A 12,791-nucleotide genomic window follows, 5' to 3' on the forward strand; every position below is an offset into this window, starting at 1 on the left:
TACAATGCACTACCTTCATCTTTAAAATCATATACAAACGTATTTATTTCAAAAAAACTTGAAAAAAAATTCTATCTGAAAAGGTCTTTTAGTTTAGTTTAGAATAGATGAGTTCTTATAATTCGTACGTGATTATATAAATGTTTTTGTTTTGTATCTCCTTTGGTTTACGTATCATGCTTACGTAAATTCTACCATCAAATACGGCATTATATTTTGGGAAAACGCCACAGAAATTAATAGGATAATGTTGTGTTACAGAAAAAATGTTTAAGAACAATTTTCAAAGCTCGCAAACATCCTGCAGGCCACTATTTAAAAAATACAACATCTTAACTGTGACAATACACATCCTCAAATGTGCATTATTTATTAAAAAGAATCCAAAATTTAAAAATCAGCTTTTTCAAAAAAGATCAAAAAACGAAATTATTAAAATTTTTAACCATCTTCCAAAAGTCAAGTCATTTTTGTACTGCTTGAAAAAGTTTAAACAAAATCTAAAGTTATATTTGTTTATACACTAAACGAGTTTTACCAAGAATCAATCATATGATATACTGTTTAAATTTATTTTGGTTAGATTTAATATTTTATATTTGTAGCTGTATTTTTTAAGTGTAATTACGTTTTTAACATGTTCAACACCATAAGGTTTTTATTATGTTCTATTTTATTCATTATATGTTCCTTACTCCATGGAACGTATTTTGTTATATACTGCCACATATTTTTTTTACTTATTTAGTGTAACTAAGTATACTTTTGTAATAGTTTTTATTATATTAAATGGATAAACATTATTGTTACTATTATAAAAAGTAAGAGATTGGAGAAGTTAGCTCCTATTCAACAGGAAGAGAGGAGTCTCCTTTAATATGAAATAAATAAAACTGCAACATCCACTTGTTAGAGCGTTTGCTTCAGAGAGGAACAATTAATAATAGTTCTTAGACTTGAAAAGGAAAAAATAAGAAAATAATGTGGAAGCGAATATTTTTGAGAAACAATTCACTTTTTAAACATGCGTTTCAAGACCTGTCAATTGGTCGCGCTTTGACCTACCATAGGCTTAAAATCTATTGATTGTCTGATGAGTTTCTCTTCGCTGAGTGAGTATCTCGCTTCGGAAGTGATAGCATCGACGGGCCCCTTATCCACTTGCTGCTTCACCGCTCGGAACAACATGAACAGCGGCTCCCCGGCACACTCACGCAAGAACTTGTACAACAGGAATGTAAACCACGCACTTAGCATTTTCTCGGCGACACTTTCCGTACGTCTTAGCAGCAACTTCGGGTGGCTTTTCCCCTCCATGCACTTCTCGATCAGTTCGGCAAGGAGCGTCTTCAAGATGTCGGTGCAATACTCCATCTTGCTTTGGAGCGTCACCATGATGAGCGACGCCACGTTCACTTTATCTCGCATCGAGAAATATCGGTTGCTTTCTAGCGTACGAATGAAGAGCAGGAGGAAGGTTTTGTTCATAATTAATTGGCCGAAACAGCGTAGTCCCTTCTCTTTTCGGATGAGCTCGGGCCGTTCCCACTGCAGGACAGCGTGGTCGTCCACGTTCGGGAACAGGATCTTCATAGCGTAAGTCCGGTAGTCCAAAAATGGAATACCGCCGGAAGTCAGGTCTCCGGTCAGGTCAGTCATTTCGGTCTGCAGTTCGGCGAAGGCCTCCTTACACTCGGCGGCCACTCGTAATTCGAGGATGTCCATCTGTTCTTGCATATTTTTCAGAACCCGGTTACTTTCGGTTGACTTTCGCCGATAGGCGATTAAGAAACCGCTGAATATTACGAGAATGACAACGACGATTGCAATGCCTACAATCATCGTGGGTTTGGAAATAGGACCGTTGAGACCTTGAGCGGGTGAGTATGACAAATGACCGATGTTAAAACGTAATGATCCACCCACTATCACTGTAACCTCAGGTAAGGCTTCACCGTTGGGTTGGCCTTCGCTGTTGAGGGCCGGAGGTTGGGTTTCGGGTGGGCGACATGTTAGCTGTTGTCGGGAGAGAGAAGTTACGTTGCAGAAACTATTCCCAATTCGGACCTCAACGTCCGACTCTTGACACGCACGGTCTATATTCTGGCCCTAAATTTTGATAAAAAACGTAATGTGGGTATTACTTTATTCCACTGGAGAACTTACGTTGATATTGAGATACTCCGACTTGTAGTATTTCACTTCTTTATCGAAGGGAATAAAGACGGGATTTGGGAACAGCAAGAAAGGTGAGAAATCTTTATTCAGCGTGAGATTCTGCACTCCGGAAACATTGTCCATCCTAAATCCATACTCTAATTTCAAGGGATTATCCGCGTCTAATTTTGACTCGTCTGCTTCTATAACTGGACTACTACATGTCATACTAGTATTACTCTGCACCGTACATTCCTGAAAAATACCGTCAGGAATTTTCCCAATAATTTACGAGCAACTTACGCTAATGAACATTTTTTGCTCGTAGTAAACATACATTTGTGGCTTTTGTATGTACGCGAGATTTTTTCCGGTAACTGAAATCTTAATGCCTCCAGCTGGTATGCCTTTAGGAACCTTAATCTGACTAGCAACTCCCGATTCCGCCGATTCTATAATCGGATCTTCCACGTACTCGAAATATTCTTTCTCGAAATACCGATCGCCTTTATCGAATTTCATACGCAATTTTTTCGGACCGGTCTTATCACTCGCACTGGTAATGCACAGGGCTTGGTTTTGGTCGGTCCTGGAACAGCAGAAAACAATTTTTCACCGTGTTAAATTATACATTGAAATCAAAGCACCAATTCAACAAAAGCGGTGTATGTATTATTCTTTTAACGAAACTGAAAATAACACAAAATAAATGTATTTACAAAGTGGGTATGCATTATTATTTTTTTAATCTTTGTATTCGGTCATTACCAAGGTTTATTCAGCGCTGGCCAACTGGCGGCCCGCAGTTTTATTTCGCAGTACAGTGGTGTCCGGTTATTACGAAATCAGAAAATTAAAATAAAAAAATGCCTTTTTGGCTGTTATTTTTATTTTACATATAAAAGAGACAAAATCAATAAATATCTATTGTAAAAAAAAACTTGGATCCACGGCGAAACAGTAGTATGTATATTATGTGAATTATATAGTTGTGCAAATATTGTTAAGGGGTAATAGTAGAGCTCAAAAGTGAAAAATAACTCAACTTGCTTTATCCGAATATTTATAGTTTCTGAGATATAAAAAGGTTTGGTCGGTGAATATATTTGGCAACAACAACATTTAAAAAAATAAAAATAAAGTAATTTTTTAAACAAATCTGATTCCTGGACTTAATTCTTCAAAATCTATTACACTGAGTTAAAATTAGCGGAAACAGCCACAGAAAAACAAGTCCTGCCATAAAAAAATATAAAAATGTAAAAAATTTTGCATCGATTTTTTTTAGCGAATTTCATTTTCTCAAATCACTGCCTATTAGTCATGTAAACTTTAGAAAAAGTACTCAAACGACTCGAACCTAGTTTATATTACGTTTTTTGACGAATTTTTAGACGCTAAAGTAGTAAACTCAGTAGAGAACTCAAAAAGTAGTAAAATTTCCGATAAAGCAAGTTGATTTATTTTGAATTTTGTGAGCTCTACTGTCATAAAATATTTGCACAAATGTAAAATTCATTGAAATTATAGGTTAAAGACACCTTTTTACCGGTTGAAATGTTTTCAGTTAGTAATTCAATAATCTGTTTATAAATTCAATAATCTGTTTATAAGTTAACACTTCTCTTGCTGCTTTATTATTATATTATCAACCCCAACATATTTTTCAAAATTCGGTGTAAAGTTCGTTATAAACAGAACATTGCATCACATTTTAGTTCGTTATAACCGGTAAAAAATATGTTCAGCTTATGAAAAAATTTTTGGTGCTTGAAAAATAGTACGTTATGGCTGGATTCGTTATAACCAGGCTCCACTGTATTTTCTTCGGATTTCAAGGTTTCTTCGGAACCAGTCACAACTCGCTGATTACGAGCAAGTTACGGTATTTCAAACATTTTCGCGCAGTTTGGATTGTTTTGCGCCAGAAACTTACTTATTTCGCGAGATTTTATCGAAGAAAGTGTAAAAAAAATCGCCCGAATGACTATTTATAACCGATCTTGACTGGCATACCTATTTTTGTGGACCAGAAACAAGATTTTAAAAAGAAAACGTAACATCAATAAAAAAATAAAGAAATATAGACAACAATTTTTTATACATTACACAATAATAATCTGAAAGGAAATGAATACCAGATTTACACCAATTTCACTTTTTTCGTGTAATCATGTACCGTTAAAATTTGCTGGGAACGAAATGCATCAGAAACGGTGGAACTTTGGTCGAAATCAGTTTAGGGTAATTTTTGGATTTTTTTAAGTGCCGATGGTATTTTTGTGTAAATTATTGTGTCCAAGAACGGGTCAGAAGCCACTCAATGGCCGTTTATGTACATAAATTCAAAACGTTTTTTAAATGTCGAAATCACAAGAAGTCCACAAAAACAAAATTATTCATTGGTATTGACATTAACAAACGGTCAACGAAAAAGGTTCAATTTTTGTCGTTCAGTTTAGGTCTTTTTTAATTTGAAATAATGTTCCGCAGACTAGTCTTGTAATTGGGAAGACTGCATCAAAAATTCTCCTGTAATTGGTTAATCAAGCGGAAGGCTTTAGATTGAGTTGTTTTTTATTCATTTTGTACTTACGAAAGTATCCGACAAGGCAAGTCGTCGAGGAACGCCTGGATATTGCTCCCGGCGTTCATGTACTTCCCGGTGATTTGGAGCATGGTCCCCCCGGACCTGGGCCCGTACTTGGGCGCGATTCCGGTGATGACCGGATCGACGAAATTAAAATGTGTTTTGGATTCGCCCCTGTAGTCCTCCACCCGGACCAGCACGGGTCCGTGTCGCGCTTCATTAATTCCGGGCCCGTCGACTTTGCACACGATTTGCTTCGTTTTGATGTAGAGATGTTCGTACGGCTGGCAATTGATTCCCGCGATCATGACTCCGGTGTAAATATCCTGGAAGGTTTTCCCGAGGTTGATCCCCTGGATCGTGATATTGGTGCCGCCTTCCCACGGCCCTAACTCCGGGCTGAAGGAGATCACCTCCGGGTTAGGGCATGTCTGGCTCCGGTTGAGCCACACCGCGGTGCCTCTCTCGCACTGATCCTTGACTTCGCACCGATCGGAGCTCTGGCACCAGCCGCAGTCGTATTTTTTCGCCAAAGCCAGGCACATGCCGCAGTTATCGGCCATGTCGCGGCATCGGTAGATAACAACTGAAAAATGACGCGGTTAACGGGGGTGTGGGCCGCTGGAAGAAGGCGACTCACTGTGGATGTTGTCGGGGTTGTCGAGCGGCTTGGAGCCGCCCCAGATCACGGCGAAGGTGGCCGTGATGTTGGGGGCGCGCGAGGTGTACGAAAACTCCATCGGGTCGCAATAAATCGTATCGCCCAGCAATTGTGCGTTCACACTAGTGACGCGCCCCTCGATGTTAAATTGGCAAACAAAACGCGTTTGGACTATGAATTGACCGATGATATGCACTTTGACTTTGATTGCTTTTTTTATTCCTGAAGCCACGAGGATTTCCGGGGAATTACCCACCGTTGCGTTGATCGTGGGACAAAACGCCGGCCCGGACCGGTAGCTTGGGCCGGCACGCTGTTCACACATTTACACAATCAGAATAATCACACGCAAAAATTTTAAGAGAAGACAAAAGATGCAAAAATGAATAACTTAACTTTGCATTAGAAAAGTTAAAAAAATTGAGTCGTTTAATCATCTCTTTCTTAGAAAAAATAGACAAGCGTTTAGATTTTGTAAAATTAAATTTTAGCCAATTTATTTGACAGATTTCTCAAAAACTGTTAGTCGTAGGTAAGAAACATGACCAGATTTAAAATCCTCAGGCTATTTGGCATAAGTAAAGTTGGAAATCGACATTTAAGACTTATTCTTCAAAAAAAATAAAAATAAAAATAAATGATCAAGTGTTTGGATTTTGATGTCTCAAACTTTGGATGAAATCTCCAAAGCTATCAGTTGTAAATACGAAAATAGAACTGATTTGAAATCTTAAGACAATTGTGCCTAAGAAAAGTTAAATTCGAGTTGTTTACTCTTCTCCTTCTTCAAAAAAGGAGACAATTGACAATTGACAATCTTTGACTGATATCTCAAAAACTGTTGGTCGTAGATAAGAAGTAAGATGAGATTTATAATCCTTAAAAAACTTTGCATTAGAAAAGTTAAAAAAATTGAATTGTTTAATCTTTTCTTTCTTAAAAAAAATAAAAAATGGACAAGCGTTAAAATTTTGTAAAATTAAATTTTAGACTATTGTTTTGACTGATTTCGCAAAAATTGTTGATCGTAGGTAAGAAACATGACCAGATTTAGAATCCTCAGACTATTTTGTATAAGAAAAGTTGAAAATCGAGTATTTTAGACTTCTTTCTTCTTCAAAAAAAAAAAATTGAACAAATGTACATTAAATGTGAAACAATGCCTCAAACTTTGGCTGATATTTCCAAAACTATCAATTTTACATAAGAAAAGTTAAAATCGAGTTGTTTAATTTTCTCTTTCTTCAAAAAAATGGACAAGTGTTTAGATTTTGAAAAATTAAATTTAAATTTTTGACTAATTTCTCAAAAACTGCTGGTCGTAGGAAAGAAACAAGACCAAATTTAGAATCTCCACACTATTTTGTATAAGAAATTTAAAAATTGATTAGTTAAGACTTTTCTTCCAAAAAAATGATCAAGTATTTTGATTTTGAAAAATAATTTTTTTAAACAATGTCTCAAACTTCGGCTGATGTCTCCAAAACTATCAATCGTAGATGAGAAAGTAGACGTGATTTGGAATCTTCAGACAATTTAGCATAAAAAAAAGTTAAAACCAAGTTATTTAAACTTCTCCTTCTTCAAAAAAAGAGAACAAATGTTTGGATTATGAAAAAATTAATTTTAACCAATGTTTCATCTTTGACTAATATCTCAAAAACTGTTGGACCTAGGTCAAAAACAAGACAAGATTTAGAATCCTCAGACAATTTTGTATGAGGCATTATAAGTCGACTTGAAAAGACTTCACTTTCTTCAAAAAAAAAAAAATTATGAACAAACGATTGGAATTCGAAAAATTAAAATCTAACCAATGTTTCATCTTTGACTGATACCTCAAAAACTGTTGGTCGTAGATGAAGTAATACAAGATTTATAATCCTCAGGCAATTTTGCATAAGAAAAGATGGAAATCAACTATTTTACACTTCTTCTTCTTAAAAAAAAATAATAATAAATAAAAATGAACAAATTTGAAAAACAGTCTCACACTGATATCTCCAAAACTATCAATTTTACATAAAAAAATAAAAATCGTGTTTAAACTTCTCCTTCTTCAAAAAAATATATGGGCAATTATGTTTGGATTTTAAAAAATTCAATTAAAAAAAGTTAAAAACAACACCAGATTTAAAATCTATAGATAATTTTGTATAGGTGGAGTTAGAAAACGACTTGTCTAGACTTCTTCAAAAAAAAATATACAAATAAAATGAACAAGTGATTATTGTATTATGAATAATTAAATTTTAACCAAGGCTTCATTCATAATACCGGCAAACATAGAAAAAATCAAAATAAGTTCAATTGTACTTTTTTGCATTTCTAACGGTCTTATTAGGAACATAGAAAACTTAAAATTTTAATCAAAATTGATTAGAGCTGTTTCGGCTTTATATAACTATCATCAGATCTAAAAAATGCACGTGATAACTTATCCCAGGATGAAACATATCAACTTCTATGAAAACTTTCTTAAATCAAGTTTAAAAAGGTAAATAAGTAATCGACCAAAAAATCTCGATAAGAATCGGAAAAATAACAATTAAAAAAATAAGACAATTATTTTGTGAGCTCTTAAAATTTTTGCGCAAGTGTTGCATTCGCGATGTGAGGGTGGTAATTGTTTACTTACGCTAACACCTGTTACGAGGATGTCGTTCCGGCAATTTTCCGCCGTATCGTGGGTGCATCTGTGTCCGTCGACGCACCAGTCGCAGGGAAAGGAGGAAGATACGCATTGCGTACAGGAACTATACGTGTTGCAATCGAAGAATGTGAAATTTGTTGCGACAAAATCCGGTCCGGATGTCATTCGGACTGATAGTTTGGCAGTAAAGTGATCTGAAAGGTGTGTGTCAATATTGGGTGATAAGACCGAATGGGACTTACGTTGGCCGGGAGGAATTGACGGGAGGAGATCGGTCCTTGGTGTGGTGCAATTAACTCCGGATCCCTTCCTCGTAGCGTTTGTTATTAATGGTTTATCAAGAACAGTGAACGCACATAAGAAATGGCCGCTTAGACTCGGTAAATTGTCAATGATGAGGTCCAGCTGAAAAATCGGGGGTTACATTGATGGGAAATTAAGTGTGAGGGATTTGCTACCGTTCGAGCGGTGGTTCTTTGGAGTTGATTCGGTATAACGGAAGTTATTGTTGTACACCTTCCGCTCTTATAGCTAATCCAATATAAAGGATCTTTGGCAGCGTCTTGACAGTCGGAGCGGAGGCTACACCTAAAACATTATGATAAAGTTGAGTTTTTTAACAAGTTTATTGGGGAAAACTAATTATATTTATTAAAACTTTTGCTATGATGGAATTACTTGTAATCAAAAAAGTTTCCAACTGGCTTAAAATGAAATGAAAAATATGGCTTCAAATAAATTAAAAGAGTTTTTAATCACGATTCAGTCAAATATCATACCCGCACACTCGGGACACGAAAAATATATTTATTGATTCGCAATAAAACCAACACGGGACTTTATTGCCCGTTACCTATTTTTATTCAAAGCTGTACCAACTTGACACGAAAATACTCACACTGAATCAACAATTTAATCATTTATAAAAAATATTATCCCACATTCGCCAAACACACTTGAAATGAAAATGGCAATGGCAAATTACCTCAAACCGTTTAAACAAGTTGAATTTTTCCTGGAAATACCTCAATCGCCCTACTTGATTAAAATTCATCAATTCCTTAAAAGCGAGCCAAATCGGCTAGGAATAGTTGAAATCGTCCTATTTTGGCCTGATTCCGTCTTTGAAAATGAACCAAACCGCTCGAAAATAGTTTAACTTGCTAAAATTTGCCATGTGATGTTGAAAAAAATTGGGCTTATTTTGGCACAAATAAAGTGATTCCTCGCTGAAAAACAACCCAAATCGCTTAAGAATACCAAAAATCGCGCTAATTTAGAACCTGTTTTATTAAACCACATTTTAATTACTTAAATGGTCTTATTTTCGCACTCGTTGAAATAAATTAATTTTACCGATCCCTCACCTTAAAACGAGCCAAATATCCTGGAAATACCTCAAATCGCCTTACTTTGGCACCGTTTAAATACATAATTTTCGTCGATTTCTCGCTAGAAACGAGCCAAACCATCTGGGAATAGTTTAAATAGTCTTATTTTGGCATTTCACATTTTATACTTATACAAAAATATTGTTTCCGATAATTCGCATATTTGTTAAAAAAAAGCTAAATTCTAATTACAATTAAACCATTCGGTTCATCCGACTGAAATAATTGCCATTAGAAAAAATCATTTGAAAGTATTTTTCAAGAAATGTTTGGACTGAGTTAATTACGATTCACATTGCAAATTTTGAACGTTTTCTACTTTCTTTGTGGTCTGTTTTCAAGAATGTGTGACTTCTTCAATGGCTTCTCTAAGAGTTTTTAATTAAACTTAATAAATTAGTGTAAAAACTGTTGTCATCTGATCTCTTTACGATTGGCTTGAAAAGTTTCTTAAGCAATAACAGGTTAGTTTAGCGTTAGGTAGGTGGGAAAAATTTTGAAAGAAGCAGGTGGTGCTGCAAGCTGCAAGTCCAGTGCAGAAACCGCGAGGAGTCTTTTCGAATCTTGGAATTCAGTTTGAATCGTCTTGGGATAAATATCTAATTACGAGCACATTTATCTTGGGCTTTGGTTTCTGCGAATCCTGTCGAATTTCCCGGTCCTTGTACCGGGAACTTTGTCGGAGGGGTAGTCGGTGGCTGCGCCTTTAATTCTATTGAATAAAAGTGGAGGAATTGCAGTTGAGCTGCAAAACTAATAAACCACCTAAGATATCGATTTGAAACCAAAAGCGAGTTGTTTTGAAGGGGAACAAAACTAATTATGAACTAGAGTCGGTAACCTCTGGGGAGAGCTCTCTATCAAAAAATGAAATTAAAGTAGGACTAAGAAAACGATAAAAATAGTTGACAAGAGTCAAAACGATTAGAGCCATCGAGCTAATTAAGCGAGTTATGCCGGGCTCTCGGTGTGGGAGGGTTTAGCAAGATTCTTAAAGATACCGTTAGCTGTAATAATAATCTCGGTGTAGTCTAGTCTCGGCGGCTTTAATTTTTTGGATATAACGCGAATGAATTTTAATGTTTAAAATGAAGTGAAGGTGAAAAGCAGATTTGGAGGCAAAGAGCAATTTATAGATTTGCATGGACCAAGGGAAAACTTGCCAGATATTGCATGTCAGAAGGTGGTGGAATGAAGGAATCCACATAATTAACTAGGGGTACGAGCGAAAGAACGTGGCTAAATTGTAAACTATCAACCTAACCAAAAATAACACCTGAACGAATTGAATTTACTTTTCAGGCAAATCCCGGCTTTAATTTTCGGATTTTCGTAAAAGTGAAGCTGGATTGTCTTGCCCCCAACTTAAAAATCCAATAGAAGGGAATAAAACAAAGTTAATCAATTTGGGATACGTTCGGCAATTAGGAGACTCCTTCGTTACTTTTATTTACCAAGTTGTAAAACAAAATTTTACACTTGAGTAATTGGATAATAAAAGTCTTAAAATATGTAATTAGAAGTTTTAATTGCCAAAAAGTACAGGACAGTTATTGAAGAATCGGTATTAAAAGTTATAATGGATAATTAGGGATGCCGGGACTGTCGCGAAACAGAATACAAAAATCTTGCGTTTGTTAGTTAAACAGCAGGTGGTGTAGGTAATGAAATAAATTGTAGGTACATGTTAGAATAGCTGTTAGAAGCACTTTACTACCTAATAAATTTCATTAAATTCATTGCTGAACAAATTTCATCCCCCTACTTTTCAAAGAATTTTCGGGCAATATCTAAACTTAATTACGTTCATTTGGAGGAATTCTAGGCACGCTTATTACATTGTTTCGGCCATTTTTGTTCCAACTATTCCAAAAAACATGTCACTACTGCTAATTACTAATAGTAATCTGCAAAGGGCGTTTGGAACTTGAAGGGTAGCTTTATTTATTGTTCCATCTGTTATGAATGAAGCCAGCTCATTTGCGTTGATGCGTTGCATTAGAAACGTAATTTCCGAAAATTTAAATTACTTCCGACAAAGATAGTGTGCACGTTTATACCTTCATGTCACTTTAATATTCCACTGTCACTCTCAAAGAAAAAGCTACCCTACATTCGCAGATAACGAGAGGCTTCCTTTATTAATTGAATTTTTACTATTTTATTGTTGCACTATCTCGGCTTCATCGCAACAAAAATGACTCATCCCGTGCATTACTCATACCGTGGCGAGTTAGCTGGCTTATTCAAAAATAAATTATGCCAAGTGAAAGACTATTTTGTTTACCAGTTTAATTAAATTTAAAAAATAGGAGGATCGCCTGTGTTATGACAACAAATCCCTTTTGGAAAATGTGATCACGGCGAGATTAGGTATAAAAAATTATCTGCTGAGAGAAAGCTATCGGGGAAAAATTTGTGATCCGACATTTCGTTTGATTCATTTTGCCTGCGTAAAACGAGTTGAATGAGTGCCGTTGTCTGGTTTTCCTTTTGGCATCGTAAATTTCAAATAAAAAATTTCATGCATATTACTGGAGCAATTTTAAAATTAAAGTGACTTTAATCTGAAAAGCTGCAAAACTTTTCGCCAACATTTTAGTTTGTAACGAATCATAAAAGTGCATTTTTTGCGAGTAATTTAGCATCTGTTTTAGTTTACGACATTTTAATATTGGATGAAAAATGTACCAATTTCAAGTAGAGACTGGAATTACAACAAACAAACGCGAGCGTCTTTTAACGGCCAGTTGCAAATAAAAGTGAAATAAATTCGACTGACTCATATATAAACAATTTATGGACCTGGAGTTGGAATTTATTCGAGTTGCGGTGACATTTTCCTATTATTTATTTTAGATAATTAACGAAGTTCCGGATTTGATTTTGGCGAAAAATATTTATGGCCCTAGTAGGGCTGCTCTTCATCGCACGCAATCCGCTCTTTTTACTATCTCGGGGCTGAATTGTTGCGTTTACAAATTGAATTATTTTTTGTGTGGAAAATAAACGTTTAATTATATTTGAATTTACAACCGAGTTGCGCGCTTATAACACTCGAATACTTCACACATTATTATTTTGTGGATTTCGGTTTGTTATAATTCACCAAATTCCTAAATTTGGTCGATGCGGTCGATTAAAACGGCGATTTCTGTTTAGTGGGCGCTTTTCAAATGGCTCATTGTTTCAAAATTCAACACCCACAAGCCACAAATAAGGCTGTCATATTTTTATGAATTACGCAATATAATGGACATTGGACGCTCTGCCCTTGACTTATCTCCGACATCGCGATTCGCAGAATCTCACTCCATACATCAACTCTTAATTTCTCTC

General features: G+C 35.6%; 1 protein-coding gene across 1 annotated transcript in view; it reads right to left on the reverse strand.

Annotated features, from left to right (window-relative positions):
• The window catches only part of PlexA (Plexin A), a 56,461-nt gene that overhangs the window by 6,734 nt on the left and 36,936 nt on the right, over positions 1–12,791 (reverse strand). The window contains exons 6-13 of the mRNA XM_008200845.2: positions 8,520–8,649; positions 8,304–8,466; positions 8,047–8,255; positions 5,388–5,721; positions 4,754–5,333; positions 2,461–2,746; positions 2,167–2,412; positions 1,066–2,109 (exon numbers count right to left, since the gene is read on the reverse strand). Coding sequence (XP_008199067.1) covers positions 1,066–2,109; positions 2,167–2,412; positions 2,461–2,746; positions 4,754–5,333; positions 5,388–5,721; positions 8,047–8,255; positions 8,304–8,466; positions 8,520–8,649 — 2,992 coding nt within the window. The remainder of the gene's footprint in view (positions 1–1,065; positions 2,110–2,166; positions 2,413–2,460; positions 2,747–4,753; positions 5,334–5,387; positions 5,722–8,046; positions 8,256–8,303; positions 8,467–8,519; positions 8,650–12,791) is intronic.

The sequence above is a fragment of the Tribolium castaneum genome, chromosome 10, assembly GCF_031307605.1.
Source record: "Tribolium castaneum strain GA2 chromosome 10, icTriCast1.1, whole genome shotgun sequence".
Classification (NCBI taxonomy): domain Eukaryota; kingdom Metazoa; phylum Arthropoda; class Insecta; order Coleoptera; family Tenebrionidae; genus Tribolium; species Tribolium castaneum.